General features: G+C 31.4%; 2 protein-coding genes across 2 annotated transcripts in view; both read left to right on the forward strand.

Annotated features, from left to right (window-relative positions):
• The window catches only part of LOC114757391 (LRR receptor-like serine/threonine-protein kinase GSO2), a 29,593-nt gene extending 20,741 nt beyond the window's left edge, over nucleotides 1-8,852 (forward strand). The window contains exons 8-12 of the mRNA XM_028946427.1: nucleotides 934-1,077; nucleotides 1,683-2,048; nucleotides 6,238-6,381; nucleotides 6,658-7,023; nucleotides 8,767-8,852. Of these exons, the coding sequence (XP_028802260.1) occupies nucleotides 934-1,077; nucleotides 1,683-2,048; nucleotides 6,238-6,381; nucleotides 6,658-7,023; nucleotides 8,767-8,852 (1,106 nt within the window). The remainder of the gene's footprint in view (nucleotides 1-933; nucleotides 1,078-1,682; nucleotides 2,049-6,237; nucleotides 6,382-6,657; nucleotides 7,024-8,766) is intronic.
• Nucleotides 8,853-21,469: 12,617 nt separating this feature from the next.
• LOC114757395 (probable LRR receptor-like serine/threonine-protein kinase At3g47570) lies at nucleotides 21,470-23,716 on the forward strand. Its single transcript, XM_028946439.1, has 2 exons — nucleotides 21,470-23,180; nucleotides 23,358-23,716. Exons 1-2 carry the CDS (start codon nucleotides 21,470-21,472, stop codon nucleotides 23,714-23,716), a joined length of 2,070 nt encoding a protein of 689 aa, XP_028802272.1.
• The last annotated feature ends 3,022 nt before the right edge of the window (nucleotides 23,717-26,738 follow it).

Consider the following 26,738-nt stretch of genomic DNA (forward strand, 5'->3'; position numbering starts at 1 on the left):
ATCATTTTTTGCTAACAATTTTAGGGCTAAAGGATTAAAGGTATGCATTTTAAAACTAAGGGACCAAATTGAAACTATTTATAATGTTAAGGAACAAATCGTATACTTTACCCGTCTTTTATCAGTCCAAGAAGATGACCACCATCAATATACGTGGTTCCATTTTCATTTTATTACTGTTTCATTGTCATTTGATTACTATATCTCTCTGTCCCCCCCCCCCCCAAATCCTCATCTGGCACCTGTATTATCTAAAACGAGACTTTGTTTTTCTTCATTTCATTTGTATTGTTCATCCATGTTAAGAGGAAAATGCTAAGACGATAAAGAAATAAAACAACGTGACAATGTGTGTCCCAATTTTCTTGGGTTTGTTTGCGCGCATTTCTTATGAGTTTTTGTTTTTGCTTTCCAAAATGTAGTTGTCGATATGCTTTTCAATAAATCACGAATCAGAACTGAAGTAAAGAGAATATTTGTTCTCAAAATGTCATAAGGGCTAGCATGGGAATAATAAAGAATACTGCAATTATGTCATTTGGAATGTCTAGCAGGATTGTGTTTTTCAACATGACGAAGGCTTACACCCCAGGGGAGCATTCAGTTTTGATTTGGGCCATCTTAAGTTATATTTTACTTTTATATTAATTAATTAATCATTATTTCTTTCAAAAAAGGTTGTATTTAAAAAATAATTTTCTTACGTATATTACGTATTACAAATAAAAATACCATAAATGAACAAGTAGTTCTTAAAAAAAAAAAAACTCACGGTCCGCATATGAAATATCGATGTTATCAAATTGATGACTTGATATTGAACTTTGAGGGCATACAGGCTTCTGTTCTTTTTATTTTCCGTTCTTTTCCCTTTACCAATGATCCTTCATTCTCGTAATTGAACTTTGGATTGGAAATCTAATATCATTGAAGGTAACATTCCGCCTGAGATAGGAAGTCTAAAGCACTTGAAGGTTTTACAACTTTCAAACAATAAACTTTCTGGAGCGACTCCCCAAACAATTGCCAACTTGTCTTCACTTGAGCAGCTATGGCTGTCTTATAACAGTTTGTCAGGTATGTTTGGATTATTTTTTATGTTTATATTTGTGTTTTGCCATAAACTAGTCTATTACTCCCTCCGTTCCTTATTATAAGAGACAAATAACTAAATTACGTTGATCAAAAAAATAGTTAAAATTAGTTGAGAACAATTAATGTGTAAAAAGTATAATACTTTTTCCAACAATGCCCCTATTAATAAGGAGAGAGAGTATGAGAGAGAACAATTAAATTATTAAAAAAAAGAGAAGTGGGAGGAGAGAGAGTATGAGTTAGAAACAAAATAAATAGGGGTAAAATAGGAAATCAATACAAAAAAATAGAGACAACTTTTAAGTGTCTCTTATATATAGGAACATGCCATAAGTATCAAATGTCTCTTATAATAAGGAACGGAGGGAGTATTAGTTAGCAGGGTATAAAGCCGACCTCTCTGTCATGTGGGTTTTTAGTTTAACCCTATTTTTTGGGGTTCCTTTCTGCCTTTCTTATCAGTTTTTTCGATATTCTTTTCAACGGATCATGAAAGTAGATAGAATATTTGTTCCTATTCCACAATGCATTCAAAATTTTGTAGGAAAGTTGACATTGACGTATTGCTTATCATTTGATATTTGAAGGGGCCATTCCAAATGAGATTGGTGATCTTCAACGGCTACAGAGGATATACCTTTCAAATAATCAGCTTTCGAGCTCTATACCAACCTCTATATTTAATAGTTTGATGCGACAACACATTGAGCTTGACTACAATAATTTGAGTGGCAGTCTGCCAACAAATTTGTGTTTTGGGCTTCCGAAACTTGAAAGATTATATGTCCATAAAAATGATTTGTCAGGGAAGATGCCCTCCATTTGGCATCAATGCAAGGAATTGGCAGACTTGAGGTTGGGGGATAACAAATTCAATCCAGGAACCGTTCCAAGTGAGTTTGGAAATTTGACCAAACTTCAGTGGCTATATATTGGCAGAAGCAACTTGAAAGGTAAGAGTTTTCATTATAATATTGTTTCAAATTTTGTTGTTAGATTACTTCTAAAGACATAGAACTTGATTCTTTCTCTCAATCCCAAAATCACTATGCTTTCTTTTATATAAAATTTTCACAAAAATGTCAAAAATTGAGATAATATATTGAATCACTGAAAAACATGCGAGGCCAAAGAGAAGGACCTAGTTGGGGTTCATTGTTTTTCTTGTAGCCTCTTGTTTTTCATTTTCTGCTGCATTTTCTTGGCGGTGACTAATTTTCATTATATCCTATCATCTGAATTTCTCAACGAATCACACATTGATCCTGCTGAGAAAGCAAAGCCTCATGCCTTACATAAGACATACTATATGTCATCCTTTAAGATTCATGTCTTTTTTGTAAAAAAAAAAAATACTTGTAGTTATATGTTAGCGTTATTTTAGAAAACGAGCGAGTCTTTAACATGCAAAGGAAATATAGTTTATAAAAACGATAAAAAATTACACACACAATTACATCAACATTTCTTCTTTAAGAGAAAGTATATCTACAATACAACCCCTTTGCAAGTAGGCTTGATCTAACCATCCCTTAACTTTGCACGTTAACAAAAAATTTTTTTATTATTTATATATGATTTTTACACACATATCTGAAAGTGAAAAACATGGGAGCCCGTAGAGAAGGACTTATAGTAGGGTTTCAATGTTTCTTTGATCCTGCTGAGAAAGAAAAACCTCGTGCCTTACATAAAAGACAGTATATTATCATTTAGGAGTCAGGACTTTTTTGAAAAATAATTTTAATTAATTATATATTATTGCTATTTTTAAAAATGAGTAGATCTTTAGCATGCAAAGGAAATATAATCTAAAAAAATGATAAAACATTCCGAATAGTCTGAAAACGGTGTGTGCGTGTGTGTGTGTATGGAATCTTATATGTATTCCATATATACACACACACACATGTATGTGTGTATGGAATCTTATATGTATTCCATATATATACACACACACACGTGTGTGTGTGCGCCTCTATATATGTAACACGCACAACTCCATCAACATTTCCACTTTAAAAGAAAGGATACTGCAATACAGCTCTTTAACTATACACTTTAACAAATTTTTTATTTTTTATTTATGCTTATCCTACATTGCCTGCAAAAATTTGAACCGAAATTGCTTTAGGAGTGAAAATTCTAGTATACAGCGCTTTGCTTAAAAAAAAATTCATTTATTATTCATACTATATTGTCTCCAAAAGGTGTAACCGGAAGTATTTTAAGTCCTTAAAAAATGAAAAATAAATTTTCCTACAAGAATTTATCATATTCAAAGTTAGAGGCTTGTAAGTATTAAATAATTTATATGAAAGCTACAAATAATTTGATTGTTTATTTTAAATAGGTGAGATTAATTACATAATCAATGTTTAGCATTTCTTCTTTGAAAGAAATTTTGCCGTTCGATTGTCCATTGATATTCGAAGAGTCCCTTTTAAATTGCATTCCATTAAAAAGTAAATTATTTTACAATAATTTTAAGCCTCTAATTAACACAACTCCACTCATCATTTATATGGTTAAGTGTGAATTCATGAAATTCCTAGTCAGCTGATTAACAAATATTTTTTATCTGTTTATAGGTGATTTGCCCGAAAAAATATTTCACCAACTCCCTTTGCTTGAAATCTTCAATGTTGGTTTTAATCAATTAGAGGGAAGCATTCCAAAATCAATAAGCAACTCCACATCTTTGAAAGAATTATATTTAGGTGCTAACTCATTTTCAGGTATGCACCTACTTTTGTGTTTTCTTTTCTTTTTGACAGTTTTCTTTAAAATGAAAGTTTGTTTTTCATCATTTCGTTCATATTGTTCATAATTCATATGATAGGGCTCATATACAGCAAGTGGTTACAATCCCAAAATAACAAATAAAGCTAAGATCTTGAACAAATGGAACTATTATGCTTTCCAACAAAACCTAAATTATTTTCTATTAATTACATGGATTATTCATATGGTCGTGTGCAACACACGATTTATTGGCAATTACTAGCTAGAAGGTACATGCAATGTCATGGTTATAGGATATTTGCTTTCTCCATTTCTAACATTGGTAAGACACACTTTGTTGTTGCTTTTTTTTGGGGCTGAAGTATATGTGCATTTTATATTATATGCAAATAACATGACCAGTTTTGTTTTTCTTCTATTAAGTCCATTCATTATTTAGTTTTCATGCACATAAGTCCGTTCATTCTCTTTACAAGCAGTTGTTAGTAATAGATTATATTTGGATGCCAACCTCTTTGGAAGCATAGGGTACTATATCTAACATTTATTCTTTTCTTTGTTTTTTAATCATTTTCTCTAACAGATCAAATTTCAAATGAGATTTCATTTCCATCATTTCATTAATATTGTACATATACATATCCGTAATGGGGATTTAAATATGGAACTAGCTCAGTGCTCATAGCAGTGATGAGCACCATGATATTCATCACTGCGGTGAAATCCATACTATTTAGATACGGTTTTAATAGTCTAGATTTAAAATTGTTAACTAATGATTTTTAAATAAAAATCAAGTTTAAAAAACTTACAGTTAACATATTACATTTATTTTGGATTATCCAACTATAAAAAGGTCACATTTTAAAAAAAAACAAAAATAAAAAAATTAATTCTGCGCCATCTATATTAAATCTGAACGCTCATTAGCGTGATGAGTACCAAAACAAAAAATGAGATTTTGTTTTTTGTCATCTCATTCATTCATGTCGCTTATACTATGTTCAATTAAAAGGCACAACATCATGTATATTATAATTTACGGGTTTGGGTCTTTTCAAAATAATTTTAGTTCCACATTATCTCATTCAAATTGAGCAAGTTTTAAACGATATTTTAAAATCCTTAAATTTAATTCTTGTACATGTTAACTTCTGACATGTAAAAAAAAATGATCAAAAGAAAAAGAAAACTAGTACTAACCGGTATTATAAATTGATAATACAATCACATATATGTATGGTACATCAATCTTCTTTCAGTCAAAATATACATTTGGTCTAATAACTTTATAAAATATTTCAATTTGGTTTCTCAACTTTCAAAAGTACATGTCTTGTCCTTTAGCTTTAGAATCGTTAGACTTAAATGATGATGTCTTGTAGCAATTATAGTTGTTCTGAAAATTAAACTTTATATGTTAGCATTTGAAAATATTTTATGAACATTTAAAATCTCAATGATATCATTTTTTGCTAACAATTTTAGGGCTAAAGGATTAAAGGTATGCATTTTAAAACTAAGGGACCAAATTGAAACTATTTATAATGTTAAGGAACAAATCGTATACTTTACCCGTCTTTTATCAGTCCAAGAAGATGACCACCATCAATATACGTGGTTCCATTTTCATTTTATTACTGTTTCATTGTCATTTGATTACTATATCTCTCTGTCCCCCCCCCCCCCCAAATCCTCATCTGGCACCTGTATTATCTAAAACGAGACTTTGTTTTTCTTCATTTCATTTGTATTGTTCATCCATGTTAAGAGGAAAATGCTAAGACGATAAAGAAATAAAACAACGTGACAATGTGTGTCCCAATTTTCTTGGGTTTGTTTGCGCGCATTTCTTATGAGTTTTTGTTTTTGCTTTCCAAAATGTAGTTGTCGATATGCTTTTCAATAAATCACGAATCAGAACTGAAGTAAAGAGAATATTTGTTCTCAAAATGTCATAAGGGCTAGCATGGGAATAATAAAGAATACTGCAATTATGTCATTTGGAATGTCTAGCAGGATTGTGTTTTTCAACATGACGAAGGCTTACACCCCAGGGGAGCATTCAGTTTTGATTTGGGCCATCTTAAGTTATATTTTACTTTTATATTAATTAATTAATCATTATTTCTTTCAAAAAAGGTTGTATTTAAAAAATAATTTTCTTACGTATATTACGTATTACAAATAAAAATACCATAAATGAACAAGTAGTTGTTTAAAAAAAAAAACTCACGGTCCGCATAGGAACTATCGATGTTATCAAATTGATGGCTTGATATTGAACTTTGAGGGCATACAGGCTTCTGTTCTTTTTATTTTCCGTTCTTTTCCCTTTACCAATGATCCTTCATTCTCGTAATTGAACTTTGGATTGGAAATCTAATATCATTGAAGGTAACATTCCGCCTGAGATAGGAAGTCTAAAGCACTTGAAGGTTTTACAACTTTCAAACAATAAACTTTCTGGAGCGATTCCGCAAACAATTGCCAACTTGTCTTCACTTGAGCAGCTATGGTTGTCTTATAACAGTTTGTCAGGTATGTTTGGATTATTTTTTATGTTTATATTTGTGTTTTGCCATAAACTATTCTATTATTAGTTAGCAGGGTATAAAGCCGACCTCTCTGTCATGTGGGTTTTTAGTTTAACCCTATTTTTTTGGGTTCCTTTCTGCCTTTCTTATCAGTTTTTATCGATATTCTTTTCAACGGATCATGAAAAGTAGATAGAATATTTGTTCCTATTCCACAATGCATTCAAAATTTTGTAGGAAAGTTGACATTGACGTATTGCTTATCATTTGATATTTGAAGGGGCCATTCCAAATGAGATTGGTGATCTTCAACGGCTACAGAGGATATACCTTTCAAATAATCAGCTTTCGAGCTCTATACCAACCTCTATATTTAATAGTTTGATGCGACAACACATTGAGCTTGACTACAATAATTTGAGTGGCAGTCTGCCAACAAATTTGTGTTTTGGGCTTCCGAAACTTGAAAGATTATATGTCCATAAAAATGATTTGTCAGGGAAGATGCCCTCCATTTGGCATCAATGCAAGGAATTGGCAGACTTGAGGTTGGGGGATAACAAATTCAATCCAGGAACCGTTCCAAGTGAGTTTGGAAATTTGACCAAACTTCAGTGGCTATATATTGGCAGAAGCAACTTGAAAGGTAAGAGTTTTCATTATATGATTGTTTCAAATTTTGTTGTTAGATTACTTCTAAAGACATAGAACTTGATTCTTTCTCTCAATCCCAAAATCACTATGCTTTCTTTTATATAAAATTTTCATAAAAATGTCAAAAATTGAGATAAAATATTGAATCATTGAAAAACATGCGAGGCCAAAGAAAAGGACCTAGTTGGGGTTCAATGTTTTTCTTGTAGCCTCTTGTTTTTCATTTTCGGCTGCATTTTCTTGCCGGTGACTAATTTTCATTATATCCTATCATCTGAATTTCTCAACGAATCACACATTGATCCTGCTGAGAAAGCAAAGCCTCATGCCTTACATAAGACATAATATATGATATCCTTTAAGAATCATTTTTTTCTTACGAAAAAATACTTGTAGTTATATGTTAGCGTTATTTTAAAAAACGAGCGAGTCTTTAACATGCAAAGGAAATATAGTTTAAAAAAACGATAAAAAATTACACACACAACTCCATCAACATTTTTTCTTTAAGAGAAAGTATATCTACAATACAACCCCTTTGCAAGTAGGCTTGATCTAACCATCCCTTAACTTTGCACGTTAACAAAATTTTTATTTATTATTTATATATGATTTTTACGCACATATCTGAAAGTGAAAAACATGGGAACCCGTAGAGAAGGACTTATAGTAGGGTTTCAATGTTTCTTTGATCCTGCTGAGAAAGAAAAACCTCATGCCTTACATAAAAGACAGTATATTATCATTGAGGAGTCATGACTTTTTTGAAAAATAATTTTAGTTAATTATATAATAGTGCTATTTTTAAAAATGAGTAGGTCTTTAGCATGCAAAGGAAATATAATCTAAAAAAATGATAAAACATTCCAAATAGTCTGAAAACGGTGTGTGTGCGTGTGTGTGTGTATGGAATCTTATATGTATTCCTCACACACACACATACATATATATGTGTGTGTGTGTATCTATATATATATATGTAATACACACACAACTCCATCAACATTTCCACTTTAAAAGAAAGGATACTGCAATACAGCCCTTTAACTTTACACTTTAACAAATATGTATTCCATATATATATATGCATGTATGTCTGTATGCCTGTGTCTATACATATATATGTGTGTGTGTGTGTGTAATACACACACAACTCCATCAACATTTCCACTTTAAAAGAAAGGATACTGTAATACAGCCCTTTAACTTAACACTTTAACAAATATTTATGCGGTGAAATCTATACTATTTAGATACAGTTTTAATAGTCAATTTTAACTAATGATTTTTAAATAAAAATCATGTTTAAAAAACTTACAGTTAAAATATTACATTTATTTTGGATTATCCAACTATAAAAAGAACATACTTTAAAAAAACAAAAATGAAAAAAATTAATTCTGCGCCATCTATAGTAAATCTAAATGCTCATTAGTGTGATGAGTACCAAAACTAGTTCCGTGAAAATATAGTTGGTAATTTACAATCCCAAAGCATCAAAGGATCAAATTACAAAATGATCTTTTATTTTTCCTTTTAGATCATTTTCTCTCGGAGGATAAAACAAAAATGAGATGCTTTCTTTTATATAAAATTTTCACAAAAGATGTCAAAAATTGAAATCAAATATTGAATCATTGAAAAACATGCGAGGCCAAAGAGACAGACTAAGTTGGGGTTCAATGTTTCTCTCGTGGCCACTTGTTTTTCATTTTCTGCTGCTTTTTCTTATCAGTGACTAGTTTTCATTATATTTTCTCATCTGAATTTCTCAACGAATCACACACTGCTCCTGCTGAGAAAGCAAAGCCTCATGCCTAATGTATGTTATCCTTTAAGAGTCATCCCTTTTTTTAAAAAATAATTTTAGTTATATATTAGCAATTTTTTAAAAAAATGAGCAAGTCTTTAACATGCAAAGGAAATATAGTTTAAAAAAACGATAAAACATTACACACTCAACTCCATCAACATTTCTTCTTTAAAAGTATATCTAAAATACAACCTCTTTGCAAGTAAGCTTGATCTATCCATCCCTTAACTTTACACTTTAACAAAAAAAATTTTTTAATTATGTATGCTTATTCTACATTGCTTGCAGAATTTCTAATCGAAATTGCTTTGAGAGTGAAAATTCTACATTCGGAAAAATTAAGTTGTTGCATACAGTGCTTTGGTAAAAATTCATTTATTGTTTATACTATGTTATCTCCAGAATCTGTAACTGGAAGTGTTTTAACTCCTTAAATGAATAACTAAATTTGCCTATAAAGAATTTATCATATTCAAAGTTAGAGCCTTGTAAATATAAAATAATTTATAGGGAAGCTACACATAATTTGATTGTTTATTTTAAATAGGTGAAATTAATTCTATAATCTATGCATTCCAATAAAAACTAAGTTATTTTCTAATAATTTTAAGCCTCTAATTAACACAACTCCATTCATTATTTATAAGGTCACGTGTGAGTTCATGAAATTCCTAGTCAACTAATTAACAAATATTTTGTGTTTGTTTATAGGTAATTTGCCCAAAAAAATGTTTCATCATCTCCCTTTAATCGAAGTCTTTAGTGTTATTGATAATCAATTGGAGGGAAACATTCCAAAATCAATAAGCAACTGCACATCTTTGAAAGAAGTGTATTTATATGGTAACTCATTTACAGGTACGCACTTAATACTTGCGCGTTTTCTTGTTTTTTTTTATTTTTCTCTAAAATGAGATTTTGTTTTTCATCATTTCATTTGTACTGTTCATTCATAATTCATATGATAGGGCCTACAGTCCCAAAATAGCAAATAAAGCCAAGATCATCAACAAATGGAACTGTTGTGCTTTCAAACAAAAACTAAATTATTTTCTATTAATTACATATATTATTTATGTGGTTGTGTTCGACACATGATTTATTGGCAATGACAAAAATTTTACAGTTAAACTTAACAAACTCACATGAAATTACTGGAAGGTATGCAATTTGGTGGTTATACATATATTATTTATATGGTTTTTCATCGTTTCAATTATATTGGTCATCCAAATTAATAGAGAAAGCTAAGATGATTAAAAAAAAATAAAACAACGTGATAATATTTGTAAATTTTTGAAAAGGTATAGTTTTTAATTTTTCAAATTCATTAACTTCAAATTAAATATGTTTGCCAATAAAAATTAATTAATTATTCAATACACTGATCATGTCACCCCAAGGAAATTTGTGGTTTTCATAATTTTTTATTCTAAAATTTTAAAAAGAGTTAAAATTAATGTAAAAATATTTTTTTCTTATATATTTTGCTCTTCTTAATTGGAATGAGTGTTACTTGAAATTCTTTTGTTATATTTAAAGTTCTCGACTTATTCTTAGGCATGCCATAGTTAGTAATATTTGTAAATTTTTGTATGATAGGATAAGTTTAATATTGAAAAACAGGAGAGTTTGCAGTTGTGGCTTTTTCCTGATTTATTACACACACATACATAATTTAAAGAATTGAAGAATTTGCAATGAACAAGAAATTTATTTAAATAAACTAAGTATAAAATATCAATTTTGAATAATTATATATAAGTCAATTTAGAAATTTAAATACAATTCAATAAACTATAGTTCAATCATTTTTGAGCTCACAATATACAAGATGTTTTAAATCGTCAGACAAATAATTAAATTGTAAATATTATTTTAAGTCATTCACACTGAAGTGGAGCTGTTCCGTACGTTCAATTCTTTATATAAAATTAACCAAGGCATAAAACTTTTCACTAAGAAACGTGTAATTTTTTTGAATATATTACATATATATATATTATATGCATACAATATTATTTTCTTTATTTTCTTTTTAAAATTCGCACAGTTATGAAAATGTGAGTACCTATCATTATACATGTACTTTATGCATATTATACGAAAACATTGCGAGCTGTTTTATTTTTCTATTTAAATGCCAACCTCTTTACAAGCATTGAAATTATAAAATAAATTTAAAATGAGATTTTATCTTTTCGTTTCATTAATATTATACATATTTATTATGGAGGCTTAAACATAGTCAGTGATTTACAATCACAAAATAACAATGAATTTTTTCCTTTTTAGATATTTTCTGTATTAGAGTAAAACTAAAATGAGATTTTCTTTTTGGTCATTTCATTCATGTTCTTCATTCATAGAATGTGTCTTACATCAAGCCTGTTATTACAATGCCAAAATAAAGGGGGGAAACTAAGATCGTGAAGTGATGGGATCACCGAACATTTAAAATGTGTAAAACAGTTTTTCAAAAAATTTTATTATTAATCTACCATATCATTTATATACTTTGATCAATAAAATGGCTTCCATATATAATTTATCCAGGAATCATTCCAAGTGAGATTGGAAATTTGACAAACCTCAAATTCCTTGATCTTAGCTACAACAATTTGCAAGGTAATAATTTTAATTATATGATTGTCTTACACCATGTGTATGTTTCTGTTTTTGAAACTCTCGAATGAAAAGTAATTTTTAAATGAGATTTTGCTTTTATTTTTTTTCATTCCCTTTAAAGGATCGTGAGAAGTTTACCAAAAAGTTTGCATTCACATTACAAATCTTTAAAAGAAAAAAACTAAAATATACATTTGGTCTTTTATATTTGCATTAAGTTTTATTTTGATCCCTCCTCAAGTTTATAAAATGCATTTTTGGTCCTTCAAGCTTAACACAGTTGGTTTCATCTCCCGGAAAATGCTTAAGTGATGAATGTGTAATTAAACACTAACAAAACATCCGCAATAATAGAGTTATTTTCATTTTAATTTTTCAATTTTCACAAATAGAAATGTTATATTAAAAAGATTAAAATGGAGAAAAATGCTTAGATGCACCCAGTGTGCCACTTCATCTGTGCTCTAGCAAATCAATATATAGCATTTCATACCATTTTAATCTCAGGTGTCAGGCTTTTTATTTCCATTTTAATTATTTAAAAAATATCAAGGGTTTTTTGTGTTGCCTTTGCCTCCTCAATGTTCTCTCCCTCCCTCCACGGCTTCACTGGTCGAACTCCGTCCCATCCTTTTCATTCAGAAATTCCAGCCCCTCACCCCACATCTTCGCAACTAGAAAGATTAGAGCAAGAATGAAGAAGAGCCAGAAGAAGAAATTTTAAAATCTGCAACTTCCGGTCTCCCTTCCAAATCCACAATTTTTGAAAACTCCGATGATGAAAACGGCGACCTTAAAGAAGATAAGAAGGTAACCATGTCTTGCGTGTAAGTCATCTTATGCCGACATCGTGAGCCCACTGCTTTTGCAGCGGACCTTCTTCATCTACCTTAAAAAAGAGGCACTAATGAACATTCAGTAAGAGAAATTCAGCTAAAAAAAATTGGTTTGGATGAAGAGGGTTTGATGAAGAACAGAGGGAGGGGGGCTGGAGTTTCTGAAATGGAGAAGATAGGAGGAAGGGAGTTCGGTGTGAAGCCGTAAAGGGAGGAAGAAGAGAGAACAGGAAGGGGCAGCGAATTACAAAACCCAGGAGTTTTTTAATTATTTTTTAAATAATTAAAATGGAAGCATCCTTTGTCAATATTTAATTGCAGTCATCACTTAAGTTTGATGAGTAAGCATTTTCCATGAGATAAAACTAACAAAAAAGTCCTTAAAAAGGAAAATAAAATATAATTTTGGATCATTATAAATATGTGTTTGCTGTTTGTTTTTATAAAGTATTCCATTGCTTTTTAAACAGCCTGTTGATTAATTATGTCAAGTCAGAGATATCTAAATAATGTTGTTGACCAAACTAGTTTTACTGCCAACAAGCAAGCATTTATAATGCCAGGGTGGCGTGGGTTTGTTCATAAAAAGGAGTTTATCTTTTTTCTCTCCTTTTATTTGATGAAGGATTTGTCCTTAAAAGATTTTATGATACATCCAATTCTCTTATCGATATATATATATATATATATATATATATATATATCATCTTTAAAATTGAAACAGGCGAAATTCGATCATCTCCCTTAATTTTATACTTTTAAAATTTTTAATTGAAATTGCGAGAGGAGTAAAAATTCTAGTATAACTGATATTGTTAACGTAATTCATTTTACATTAGGAAAAGTTGTGTTGTTACACTCAAGACTTGTACAAAGGTCCAGTTATTAGTTATACCATATTATCTCCAAAATGTAAAACTGGAAGTATTTTAGTTCTCAAATGAACTAAAATTTTAGCCTTTTTCTTCGCAATTCATCCTTAGATTTTAAAATTAGGACCTTCTAAATATCAAATAAATTTAATATAAAATATAAATAATTTGGATGTTGATTTTAGATAGGTGAGATTATTCCATAGTCTCCCTTCAACAATTCTTCTTCAAAAGAAATTTAATGTCCAATTGGCATTGATATTTGAAGAGTTCGTTTAAACTGCCGTCCAACAAAAACTAAATTATTTTCTATTAATTTTAAGCCTCTAACTAACAAAATTCCATGTCTTATTTACATTGCTAATGCTTGTGTACGTGTGAATTTATTAGAAACATGCTTGCCACACTGCCAAGTAAAAAAAAAAATTACCGTCCAATGAAAACTAAAATATTTTTATTAATTATAAGCCTCTAATTACCAAATTTCCATGTATTATTTGTAGGCAAAATTCCTTCATTTCTGTGGAACATGCCTTCTTTAAGACACATTATCCTTGATTTCAATCATCTAAAGGGTAATTTGCTAAAAGAAATGTGTCATCAACTTCATTTGCTTGAAGTTTTTGGTGTCGTTGGTAATCAGTTAGAGGGAAGCATTCCAAAATCAATAAGTAGCTGCACATCTTTAAAACGATTACATTTGGATTTTAATTCATTTACAGGTATGCATTCACTTACTTTTGTGTTTTCTTTTCTTCTTCTAAAATGAGGTTTTGTTTTCATCATTTTATTCGTATGAACTGATGGATGTAATATGTTTGGAGTCGTTTTTTCTTGTTTATTACATGCATAAATTGCAACAATTATATATTTTTTTAATTGAAATGAAGATTTGAATTTAATATTTTTTAAAAAATATAGCTTAGGAATTAAAAGAATGTACAGTAAACAAAAATATATTTCGATATGTATAAAAAAATAAATTATAAATTAAATTAAAAAAATTAAAAAAAATTTAATGCAACTAAAAAAAAATGCATGTCTAACGAAATTTAAGCTCAAACTAAAGAACAAGAATACAAGATTTTTTAATAGTTAGTCAAATGATTAAAATAAATCATTTAAATTCATTTGGGTTTGAAGAGATATTGTTCTATGCTCAATTCTACGTAAAATTAAATAAAGCTTTTACAGTAAAATTTTTTCATATGATAACTTTTGAGTTTTGAGTAATTATTAAATATGAAAATAAAAGAAGTACACAAAATTAAGAGGAGGGAGAAAGTACGAGTGTGTGTGTGTGATGTAGTACCAATTTTTTAATATGTTGAGAAAAGTATACTTCATAATTTTTTGCTTCAACTGTTCGAAAAATATTAGAAAGTATGCAATTAATAGCAATTTGATGGCTATTTTTTGTTCAGCCAAAACGAGGTCCATTTTATTGAGAACAAAAAAAATAATTGGTACAAACACTAATAGCCGAAGCCACTAGACACGAAAAGACTCAAATCCTGACATACAATTTATGATCAAAGAAATAAACACAGAAACAAAACCAACAGTAAAGCAAACAAACAACAAACCAGTTTCTGTAAAAAGATAAACCAAAAAACAAGAACAATCAAATAGTACAAAGAGGAACAAACAAGAAGCCAACAAGGGGTAAATGGAATTAGCCAATTCTATTTCTATCCTCTACTTCCTCATGCAAGTTTACAACCCAAGAAAAATAAAAATAAAAATAAAAAAAACACATCAGAACCACCTTTAGCTCTAGTATCCTCGCTCAAAATCAAAGACAAAGGGGGGTGATGGTGACTCCAGCCATCTGATAGGAAACACCCCCTTGTTACATGCCACAGCTATGTAATCAGCTGCTCTATTCCCCATTCGATTCACCAGGGAAATTTCCACACATTTTCAAGTTAGTTAGACCAGTAATAGTCTCCTACAACTCCTAACCTCCTCTCCAATCAATATCATCTATAGTTCTCCTCTTACAACACCATCCATGAAATCTCCCACTGCATTTCTACATGTTAGACTAATAGCAGTAGAGTTAGGCAAAAATGAACCATCACAATTAATTTCTACCTTACCACCGTCTGGATAGCTCCACCTTCTAGAAACAGCGGACTTCTCAGCATTGCTCCCAATCTGTGCTGACCATCTTTTAGCTCTCTAATATTCGTCCATAGCTGTATTTGCAGAATCAATAACCAGCCTTGGATCAGATTTTTTACACTAAAAAACCACTCTATTCCTCTCCTTCTAAACCAGCCACATAACCCAAACAAAATAAGCTAACTGATTCTCATCAAAGATATTCTTTTCAGTTAGCATCTTCACCCACCAAGCATCAAATCGTACCATGTCATTTTCATCAAACCTCAATAACGACCTGCTTCTAAACCAAACACAATTCACTTAAGAGCATAAGAAGAGAGCATGTTCTAAAGTTTCAGGGTCAGATTCACATATGGTACAAAGCTCAGTTCTGCTACACCTCCTTTTCAACAGCCTCCGCTTATTGATATCCTTATTACAGGTACTGCCTACACAAGACATCTCCACAAGAATTGGAGAATTTTAGGCAGTACTTCAATTTTCCACAACTGATTCCATACCTTTTTTAACAGAATACTTCCCATCATTTGCACTAAGCTAAACAACTGCATCCTTTCTATAGTGTAGCTCAGAGACATTTCTTCTATCTTCTTCACCACATCAATCGGCACCAAACCCTCTAACCTCTCCACAGCCCACCTACCATTTTGAATTAAACGAGAAACAAGCCAATCTTTTTTATCCTTAGGCACATTCACAAACTGGGATAAATTGCCTTCCAAGCCCTTAATCCATTTATCTCTCCATAGTCTAACATCAGACCCATTTCCAATTCTCCAATATCAATCCTCCATAAGGGCTAATCTACCATCTAGAATGCTACTCCAAATCCAAGAAGCTCTATACCCTTTTTAGCATCTAGAAAAGAAACATTAGGGAAATAAATCTCTTTCAGCATCTTAACCCATAAATCAGCAGGGGAGTTTGGAATCCTCCAAGCAGTTTTGTTAGAAGAGCATCATTGATAATTTCAAATTCTCTGAATCCCATTCCGCTTACCATCTTAGAATCAGTTAGCAAGTCCCGAGATTTCCAATGAATCTCTCTCCCCTCATCACCACTCCACCAAAATCTAGCAACCATTCCATCAAGCTCCTTACAAATTTTTTTCAGGAAACTTTGAAACAATTCATAGGAAACAAAGGGACTGCAGATTTAATCATAATTTCTCTTCCAGCTTGTGAAACCTCCCACTCCACCCCTTGATCTTCTTCTCTACTCTTTCTTTAAAGTAACCTAAATCTTGTTGCTTAGTTTTACCCCAAATATTTGGGATACCAAGATACTTTCCAGGCTCTTCTATGTCTCAATACCCAAAATATAGCATACTTTCTCTTTCAAATCAGCTGCAGTACTTTTAGAAAAGATAATGCCAGATTTTGATAAATTTGCCAATGGACCCGAGGCATCACAATAACTCTTTAACAAAGAAGCTAAAACTTTAACAGTTGGCTTCCTTGGCATTCATAAAGGAGAGAATAACATCAGCAAACAGACTATGAGAAAGCATGGGACAATCTCTAGTGACTTTAAGTCCTCTCAGTACACCATCCTCCACATTTCTGTTAATCATTCTTGATAGCACTTCCAATACTAAATTGAATATACAAGGTGAAAGAGGATAACCTTGTCTCAACCCCCTTTCTGGAATAACTTCTCCCAACTTCCTGCCAAATAAGCAAGTATTCAATTTAACAGTGGAAATACATCTCCTGATCAAATTAACCGATCTTGAATGAAAACCAAACTTGCTCAGCACTGCCCTCACGAAATCCCATTCCATCTTATCATAAGCCTTACTCATATCCATTTTAAGAGCAAACTTACTTCTGATTCCCTCCTTTCTTCTCCTCAGATAGTGAAAAATCTCCTGGGCAATTAATTATGTTATCATGTGTCTGTCTACCAGCAACAAAAGCTCTTTGAGTATTAGAGACACAAACATTCAAACAAGATTTCAAACTACTAGCTAAAAATTTTGAGATTACCTTGTAAACAAAGTTACAAAGGCCAATGGGCCTAAATGACTCACATCTTTTGGTTTATCCACCTTTGGAATCAATGCGATATTTGTTACATTTAGATAATCTATATCACATCTTCCTTCAAAGTAACTATCCACCATCTTTCATAACTCTTCTTCCACCACATGCCAAGAGGATTGATAAAATTTTTCGTTAAACCATTAAGACTGGTGCCTTATTCCCTCGCAATTGGAAAACAACATCATACACTTCCTTCCTATAAACTGGACTTAGCAACCGATTATTCATATCATTTGTGACACAAGTTTCCACATACTGCAAAACCCCCCCAAAACTTCTTCTTCCAGAAAACTTCTTTTTCCAGACGTATTAAAGAGATCTTTGTAAAAATTAACAAAGCAATTAACAATCTCATTCTCATTTTCCATCTAAGTCCCATCCTCTCTTTTTAACTTCAAGACTGCATTCCTTTACCTTCTCTGGATTGTAGAGGTGTGCAATTTCTATCCCCAACTTGAAGCCAAGTTATGCGAGATCTCCACCACTAATAGGTTTCTTCATTATGCCGAACTTTCTCTAACTCAGCTTCCACTTCCCCTATTATCCTCATTACTTCATCAGAGCCAGCTGACTCAAGAGGGTATCAGCCATTTTTTTATCATTTGGAAAAGTTTCCTTACTCCACTTAATAAGAAACCTCCTACAATTATTTAACCTCCTTATAACCTCCTGTATTTCATCCCATCTTGAATCTTTCTCCAAACTCCATCCAGATCTCACTTTGTCAACAAAATCAGGATTTTCAATCCATATTTGCTCAATTGTAAAACTTTTAGGAGTTTTAACTCTGTTTAATTCAAATTAATTAACAAGGGTGTGTGATCAGAACCCACAGGCTCTAAATGAAAAACCTGCGACTTAGAAAATTTCTCTCTCATATCCACATTTCCTAACACCCTATCAATTCTTTCTTTCACATTATCATCTAGCATTCTCTTATTGCACCAGGTATAAATCATGCCTTTAAAATTCAAATCAATTAATTCACAATCAGTAATAAATTGTTAAAAATTAAGAATCTTCCTTACTGACCTTGCATTACCGCCTTTCTTTTCCTCTTGAGAGATTAGGTCATTGAAATCTCCTAAGCACATCCATGAGCCCGCCATGGCTCTAGCAATTTGTCTCATCTTGTCCCAGCATCTCCTCCTTTCTCTTTCTTTAAGAGGCCCATAAACAAAAGAAATGAATTCAGGAAGATCAAACTTAACAGAATCAACATAACTATGTGTAACATTCTTACGTTCATTACACTATACAAGACAATAATCTTCACTTCTATACAGCACCACCCACACAAGCCTCCACTTTTACCTTCAGGATCCACCATATATATAAAGCCTTCCTCCAAACCACAGCCTATCCTCAACCTTTCCACTACAGACTTTTTTTGGTTTGTCTCCATCGAGAAAACTATCCATGAATTCTACTAACATTCTTCAAATTTTTAACTATTAAGGGAGCCCCCAACCTTTGACAGTTCCATGAGATAACACTTACGGTCCTGGGGTGGCTGTTTTAGGCTAGCCACGAGCAACCTTAGCATCAATTACAGTACCACAATCAGTCTGTTCACCAAGAGAAACAGCTTGACTAATGTTCTGGATTCCTTCTAACGCTTTTCTTCCAAGATTCTGGGTTACAGCACCACACCCTACTTTCCCATTTGCTTCTTAGGAATTCTACCCTTCTTGTAACCCTTTTTTGAGTTAATTTTTGAGATGCATCAACAATCTCTGTAGGCTCAGAGAAAACTAATTTCCTTCTTTTAACATCTATCCTCTCCTCTTACTCCATTAATAGCCTTTTCAACCCAATCTTCCCCAAACCTGTTACCATATCTGACATAGGAGAAACACTCCCATATAGTACTATTGCCTCAAATATAATGCTGCTTTTCTTAGGCAGAGACAAAGCTTTTTCTTCCTTCTCTTTAGACCTACAAATTGTAACTTCCTTCACTCATTTTTAATTGAAGTTGAGTTAGCCTTCTTACATCCACTAGTCCTTACAATAACCTCTTCCTTCTCATTCTTCTTACCAACCATATTACTGCTCAAATCCACTTGCTCAGTCCTCTTATCACCTGCATTCTTTTCTTTATTTACCTCATCTTCCTTCCAAGGTAATTCAATCTGTTTGCCTTTATTATTTGTCTTTCTTAACTTCACACCCTCCACTTCTTCCCAACTATCCTTACAGATAACCACTAACTCATCCATCCTTCTATTAGCCTATACTCCTAACTAATTTTCATACTCTACAGAGCCAGGCTCTTTGTTGTCCTTGTACGTATAGCTTTTGATATCATGCCCCAGTCCACAAGCAAAGCACAAATTCTGCAATCTTTCATATCTCAACTTGATCGATATAGGATCCTTATCAGGTCGTGGAGCACAAAGTCCAGTAACTAGAGGTTTCTTAAAATCAAAAAGCACTCAAGCATGAAGAAAACTCCAATTAACAAACCATCACACTTAGGATCCTCCACAGGACCCACATCTCCAATCTCTGAGACAAGTCTAATGGCATTTTCAACATCCATCGCCACCAATGGTAGGCCCTGAAATTGGATCCAAAAAGGGCACAGGTCAAAGTTTACCTCACTACCTACCATGTCTTCCTCCCACTTTTAAATATTCAGGAGCCATCCATTAGTTGACCATGGCTTCCCTGGCAAAATTCTTCTATAATCTTCTCTATATATAAATTCAAAGATAAAAGATTTCTGATCCATCTCTACAATTTCCAGATCCTCTTTCTTTTTGAGATTCCACCCCTTTCTGATCATCTGAATTACCGTAGCAACATTCAGATTCTTCTTTGTAATCATGCTTCCAATCAAAGCATCATCCCCAAACCTTCTATCTTCTTTCTTCCTCCACACCAAATCAACCTCAAGGATCATCTTCTTCTCTTCTAACTTTCTTTCTCTTGAACTTCCTCTAACCTCAATCAACCTCATTCCTCCGATCACCTGTTCTTCACCACACTTTTCTCTCGCAGAGAACGATCGAGAAGTCACTCTTTTCACCTCCATTGGGTGATGGATGACACTCCGAAAAACCTCCTTTACCACCATAATCGACGAAGGAACAAGAAATTACGAACGCGCTGATAGCTGTCGTAACAACTTCCACTCAGGAGAGAGAAAAAGTTTTTCTTGATGATTCAATTTGATGGTTATAAGAAATTCGCTTTTTCCCTTTCTAATATTTCAGTGTTTGGAATTAGTAAGACGTGAAGCTATTTTTTTCCCCCCCGGTTGCACATTGATCAATGAAAAAGCCCCATATCGCATTTGATGTGCCCACATGTTTTATAGATTTTGATTTTATAAATTAAAATTGAAAAATTAATGAGTTCATGTATATATTTGACACAAATATATTTTGGTGGAAACTCATTGACAAGTATCCTATTATATCTATTACTTATTTATTTATTTTGAAAGTTTGTTTATCACGTTCAATTGAATGTGCTAATATGAAAACAAATAACGATCAGCATAAAAATTTAATATTCCGAGACTTAGTTTTTTTTTAACTACTTTAATCAATTAGCGGGGGACATATTATTATTTATACTAAATGTTTGTCTTTTTGTAACATTAAAATTTGAGACAGATTTTTTTTATACACAAATTTGAGACATGGATAGCGTAGCATATAGTAAATTTCTTTTTTGCCATCATAGATAGCGTAGTATATATTTGTTAGCGGAGATGTTATATCATTTTCGAACAAAAATCATTCATCACGCCTGTATGAAAAGAACTCACCCAACCTCGATATTTAATTTTCAAATCATTAAAATAATTTCTAATAAATTACCTAAATCAGGGCATGGTCTTGTTGTAGTATTAAATACATCAAATTAAGTTTGCAGAAAACAGTAGTATTTCGTACACCATTGCGGATCTTATTAGAATATGTTCACGTAATATATATAAAATGATGTATTCTTTTATTCCATGCATATTATATATAAAGCATATTAACTATTTTATCTCCTTTTTTCCCTAGTATCTTCTCTTATGAGAATGTTATTCATCCATCAATTTTTTTGTCCAGGTTTTGTACCCAAAGGGATAGGCAGTCTTGATAAACTTGATATGTTAGACTTGTCCAACAATCATTTCAAAGGACCTATTCCTTCCAACATATTCAACATTTCAACATTAACATTTTTAAACCTTGGTGGCAACTCCCTCTCTGGCCTTCTCCCATCATATTTAGGAAATGGCCTTCCCAATTTGAAGAAATTATGGTTGTATGGGAATGAACTAACTGGACAAATTCCAAATAGCATATCAAATGCTTCTAAGCTCATTGCTTTAGACTTGTCATCAAATAAACTTACCAAAGCTATCCCAAATGTAGTTGGAAATTTAACAAGCTTGATTGACTTAGCTTTGGATGGGAATGAATTGGCAGGTTTGATTACATATACATTTGACAAATTACATAGCCTTCAACGTTTAAGTCTCAGCAGCAACAAATTACAAGGATCCATTATAAATGAGCTTTGCCAACTCAAAAGTCTAAGTGAGTTGAATCTTGCCAACAACATGTTTTCAGGAGCAATTCCGGAATGTCTTGGGAATACTTCTTTGCAAAAGTTGAATTTTAGCTCTAACAAATTTTTTTCCCATATACCCTCTTCTCTTTGGAGTCTCAAAGATATATTGGTTTTAGACATATCCTCCAGTGCATTGAGTGGAATAATTTCACCAGAGGTATCAAAATTGAGAGCAATTACACTATTAAATTTGTCAAGAAACCAAATTTCAGGAAGCATCCCTACAACTATGGGCAGGTTGCAGGCTTTGCAAAACCTATCTTTAGCTCACAACAAATTACAAGGGCCTATGCCTGAATCGCTAAGTGGCATGATAAGTATTGAGTCAATAGATTTTTCTCATAATTATTTGTCTGGTGTGATTCCAAAGTCCTTAGAGTCACTGCACTATCTTAAATCTATTAATCTTTCTTATAATTTATTGGAAGGAGAAATTCCAAATGGTGGTCCTTTTCAAAATTTTACTGCTCAATCTTTCATAATGAATAAAGACCTTTGCGGAAAATCCCAGCTACAAGTCCAACCATGTAGGAGAGGAAACAAGCAAAGAACAAATAAAGTGATGCTGGTGATAAAATGCTTAGTGCCTATAATGGTTGTCATTTTGGTTATTACATGCATTGTCTTTCTAAAGCATAACAAAGATGATGCTAAATATACAACCAAAAAGGACTTAACAAATTTTGATGCACCAACTAGGATATCCTATTATGAGCTTCTACAGGGAACGAATAGATTTGATGAGGGGAATCTTCTTGGCTCTGGAAGTTTTGGATCAGTATACAAAGTAATTCTTCCAAATGAAAAGATAGTTGCTGTCAAAGTATTTAACATAGACATGGAAGAAGCATTGAGAAGTTTTGATATTGAATGTGTTGCCATGTGCAATTTACGCCATCGCAATCTCATTAAGATCATTAGTAGTTGCTCAAATGATGATTTCAAGTCTTTAATCATGGAATTCATGTCAAATGGAAGTCTTGATAGATGGTTGTACTCTCATAACTATTGTCTAGATATCTTGCAAAGGTTGAATATAATGGTTGATGTGGCAGCTGCATTAGAGTATCTTCATCATGGTACTCCTACTCCCATTGTTCATTGTGACATAAAACCAAGCAATGTTTTGTTGGATGAAGATATGGTGGCTCATCTTAGTGATTTTGGTATAGCTAAACTATTAGGTGAAGGACAATTGGAAACTTATACAAAAACATTGGCTACAGTTGGCTATATGGCACCAGGTAATAGTTTAATAATAATATTTTAGTTCAATTAGTTTTTTCTATTATTCTATGCAAAATTATATATTATTCAATCATTGATTGTCAAGACATTTTGCATTCCTATATGCAAAGATTTTATTAGCTATATAAAAGAAAAGTTTAACAGCAAACCTTATATTATCTTTTGACATATAGAGTATGGATCAAAAGGAGTGGTTTCTTTCAAAGGAGATGTGTATAGCTATGGTATCATGCTCATGGAGATGTTTACAAGGAAGAAGCCAACTGACGAAATGTTTATTGAAGATCTTTGTTTGAAAGATTGGGTTAGCAAGTCAATACCACATTCAATCATTGATATTTTAGATATCAACTTGCTGTGCAAAGGGAATCCAAATATTAGCAGTATATTACAGCATATATCATCAATTTTTGAGTTAGCATTAAGTTGTTGTGTTGAACTACCTGAAGCACGAATTATGATGACTGATGTTGTGGTCTCATTGAAAAAGATAAGGTCATATTTACATAAAATGTTAGAGAGGCATCACTAGTTAAATAATCATTATGGAGAAGTTTAGTTACTGTTTCTTTTAACCTTTGGTTTATCTTGTCTATGAATTGTGTAGTATGTTAAAATGTTGATTATTTATATGTTTGTTATATTAATATATGAAGTCTCTACAATTTTTGTAATTTGGAGATATTAAGAAAATTACTTAAGTTGGTTACTTATAACAAATGTGTGTTGACTTGTCTGAATTACTCTTATTTAATCATATACATTGGAACTACCCTTGGGTGGAAATATTTTACAATCAATAGAGATATTTTGCACAAAATATTATATGTTTGGAAAACAAAGTATATTAAGGTTTTATATTTAAAATTAAATTCAACTCCTAACTAGCTCTTATATTTAAGACTGGAGGTAGTATTTTATATAATACTTAAGAAAACATGTTGTGATTACTATTTTCCCTGCCTTCTGTCTTGATTACTACCTTCAATGTTTAATATAAGAACTAGTTAAGAGTTGAATTTGGTCAAAAATACAAGACTTCAATTCATTTTGTTTTTATTGGCCAAAAAAAAATTCATTTTGTTTTTCGAATTTATAAATTTTTTCTCCAAATATCCATGTTGATTGTAAAGGATTCTCATTGAGGGGTAATCCCAATGTATATTTGTTATAAATAACTTATTTAATTAATTTTTTTAATATCATCAAATTAGTTATCTAGTCCTAATATTAAAGAATAGAGGTAGTATTAAATGAAATGTTTTGAAAGGTCAATTATATATACACACATGCACAATTTTGAATGCCTGAACAGAAACCGAACAACAATGTACAATTTTAATAATCCAATCATACACTGGTTCCCGGGTTGGTTCTTTTTTATTTTTGGTTTTTTTTTTTGGCTCATTGACCCTTTGTTTGGTATGAGGGAATCGGAGACAAGGAAAATTTTTAATGAGCTTGATTGAAAAATTGGAAAAATGGGGTTATAAAAATTTGACAGAGAGAAGATGTAAGATAAAAAGAGTAAGCAAAATTAGTTAAAGGCTTGCCAATGTTTTAAAAGCCAGACTAGAGATCGAGCTGGAGAGGTCAGCGGGTCACAATTCAAATAGTCAGATCAATTGAACTGTTTGGTTGGACCGATGACATAATAATTAAATAAAATTAGTGTTATATACATATATAATATATATGTAAAAAATAAAAGAAAAAGTTAAATAACTTAAGAATAAACTTCAATAATTCAGTTTTATAATGAATTAAGCAGCTCACATAATAATAAAAATAATATAGCATCTTCTTGAAAAAATTTTAAAAATGAGGTTGAGTTTTAATTTTGTATAAAGTATACAGTACGTGAATGGGTTTTGATTAAAAAAAAGTTGTATATAAAAACTACAAACACTACAAAAAAACATGGTTTTAGCGACAGAATTTAGCGACGGATTAGCGATGGAATTTGTTCCGTTGCTAATTCCTTTGTCGCTAATTGATTAGCGACGGAATTAGCGACGGATTTTCCGTCGCTAATTCCCGACGGAATTTTTCCGTCGCTAAATTGATTTTTTTAAAAATAAAATAAAATGCCACGTGGCACCTTTACCAATTGCCACGTTATCACTGGGACCACATCCACGTGTCACTGCCACCTCACCCCCGCCTGCCATGTGTGCGCCACGTGTCACCACCACATAATTCCCTTCTCAAAGTGACTTCTCCATGGCTTGAACCCAGGACCTCCTTCGTGCACACGTGCGGCTTTAGCAGTTGAACTGCAATGAACCTGTTGACTTATTATGTAAAATTATATATATATATTATATTATTTTACACAAACAATTATATATGCATATATATTATTAAAAACTAAAAATATACTATATGATAATTTTAATCGTAACTATTTTAATGAAAAATTATTTTTTAAATATTTTTTTACTATTTTTATAATGTTTTATTTTTTAAAAAATATTTTTAATATAATTTTAATTTCTAACGACACTAATTGTGAATTTTACATCATAAATAATTTTTAAATTTATTTTTTAATTAACATTGATGAGATATACAATTTAAGTATATATATTATATTACATTATATTATATTATGTATATGTGGTTTATATATTTGAAGAAAATCATTTACAATTAGTCAAAAAATCTTGTTATTCAAAAAATAACTACTATAATAAAATCTAATAAATTATTCTATATAAAAAATTAAATGATTTAAATAGATTATGATAAACAGTATTTTCCTACTTGTATATATATCCTATGTAATTTATTTTCTTAAAATTTGCGACGGAATTTGCGATGGAAACAAATTCCGTCACTAATTTCTGACGGAATTTCTGTCGCTAATTTTTTTGATGGATTAGCGATGGAATTAGCGACGGAATTATTTGACAGAAAAAGATTCCGTCGCTAATTCCGTCGCTAAATACGGATTAACGACGAAATTTAGCGACGGACAGAAATTCTGTCGCTAATCTGTCAAAAAAATTAGCGACGAAATTTCCGTCACAAATTCCGTAGCTAATTTGTGACAGAACAAATTCCGTCGCTAATTTGCGACAGAATTTGTTTTTGTCGCTAATTCTGTCGCTAATCAGCTGTTTATTTGCAGTGAAATATAAACAGGAAAATTATGAAAATTAGTTTTATCAATAGCTAAAGCATATGTCTTGTTATTTATCTTTATACAAGATTTTATTGCGGTTGCTTAATTTTAAAAAATATATTTTTAGTCCTTTTATCTAAAATTAGTAGTCTTAAATGATAATTTTTGTAACAATCATAGTTAAATTTAATCTTAATATGTTAACATTTAAGAATATTTTATTAACACTCAAGATCTCAATATTATCATTTTTTAATTAACAATTTTAGGAGTAAAAAGCTAAAAGTATACTTATTAAAGTTGATGAACTAAATTAAAACCTCAATTAAAAATATACTTTAACCTTTGACCTTTATGAATTTCAAATTAATTTTTTCCAACAAAATTAGAATAATTTCATCTTTTTTTTCAAATTCTTACTCAATTA

Source organism: Neltuma alba, unplaced genomic scaffold (genome assembly GCF_004799145.2).
Source record: "Neltuma alba isolate B1F8T4 unplaced genomic scaffold, ASM479914v2 tig00001479_pilon, whole genome shotgun sequence".
Lineage (NCBI taxonomy): Eukaryota > Viridiplantae > Streptophyta > Magnoliopsida > Fabales > Fabaceae > Neltuma > Neltuma alba.

Excerpts from the sequence above, each read along its gene's own strand:
- LOC114757395 (XM_028946439.1), top strand. The coding sequence starts at position 21,470 with ATGTTAGACTTGTCCAACAATCATTTCAAAGGACCTATTCCTTCCAAC. Across the intron at positions 23,181-23,357 it reads AGTTGGCTATATGGCACCAG|AGTATGGATCAAAAGGAGTG; the intron begins GTAATAGTTTAA and ends TTTGACATATAG.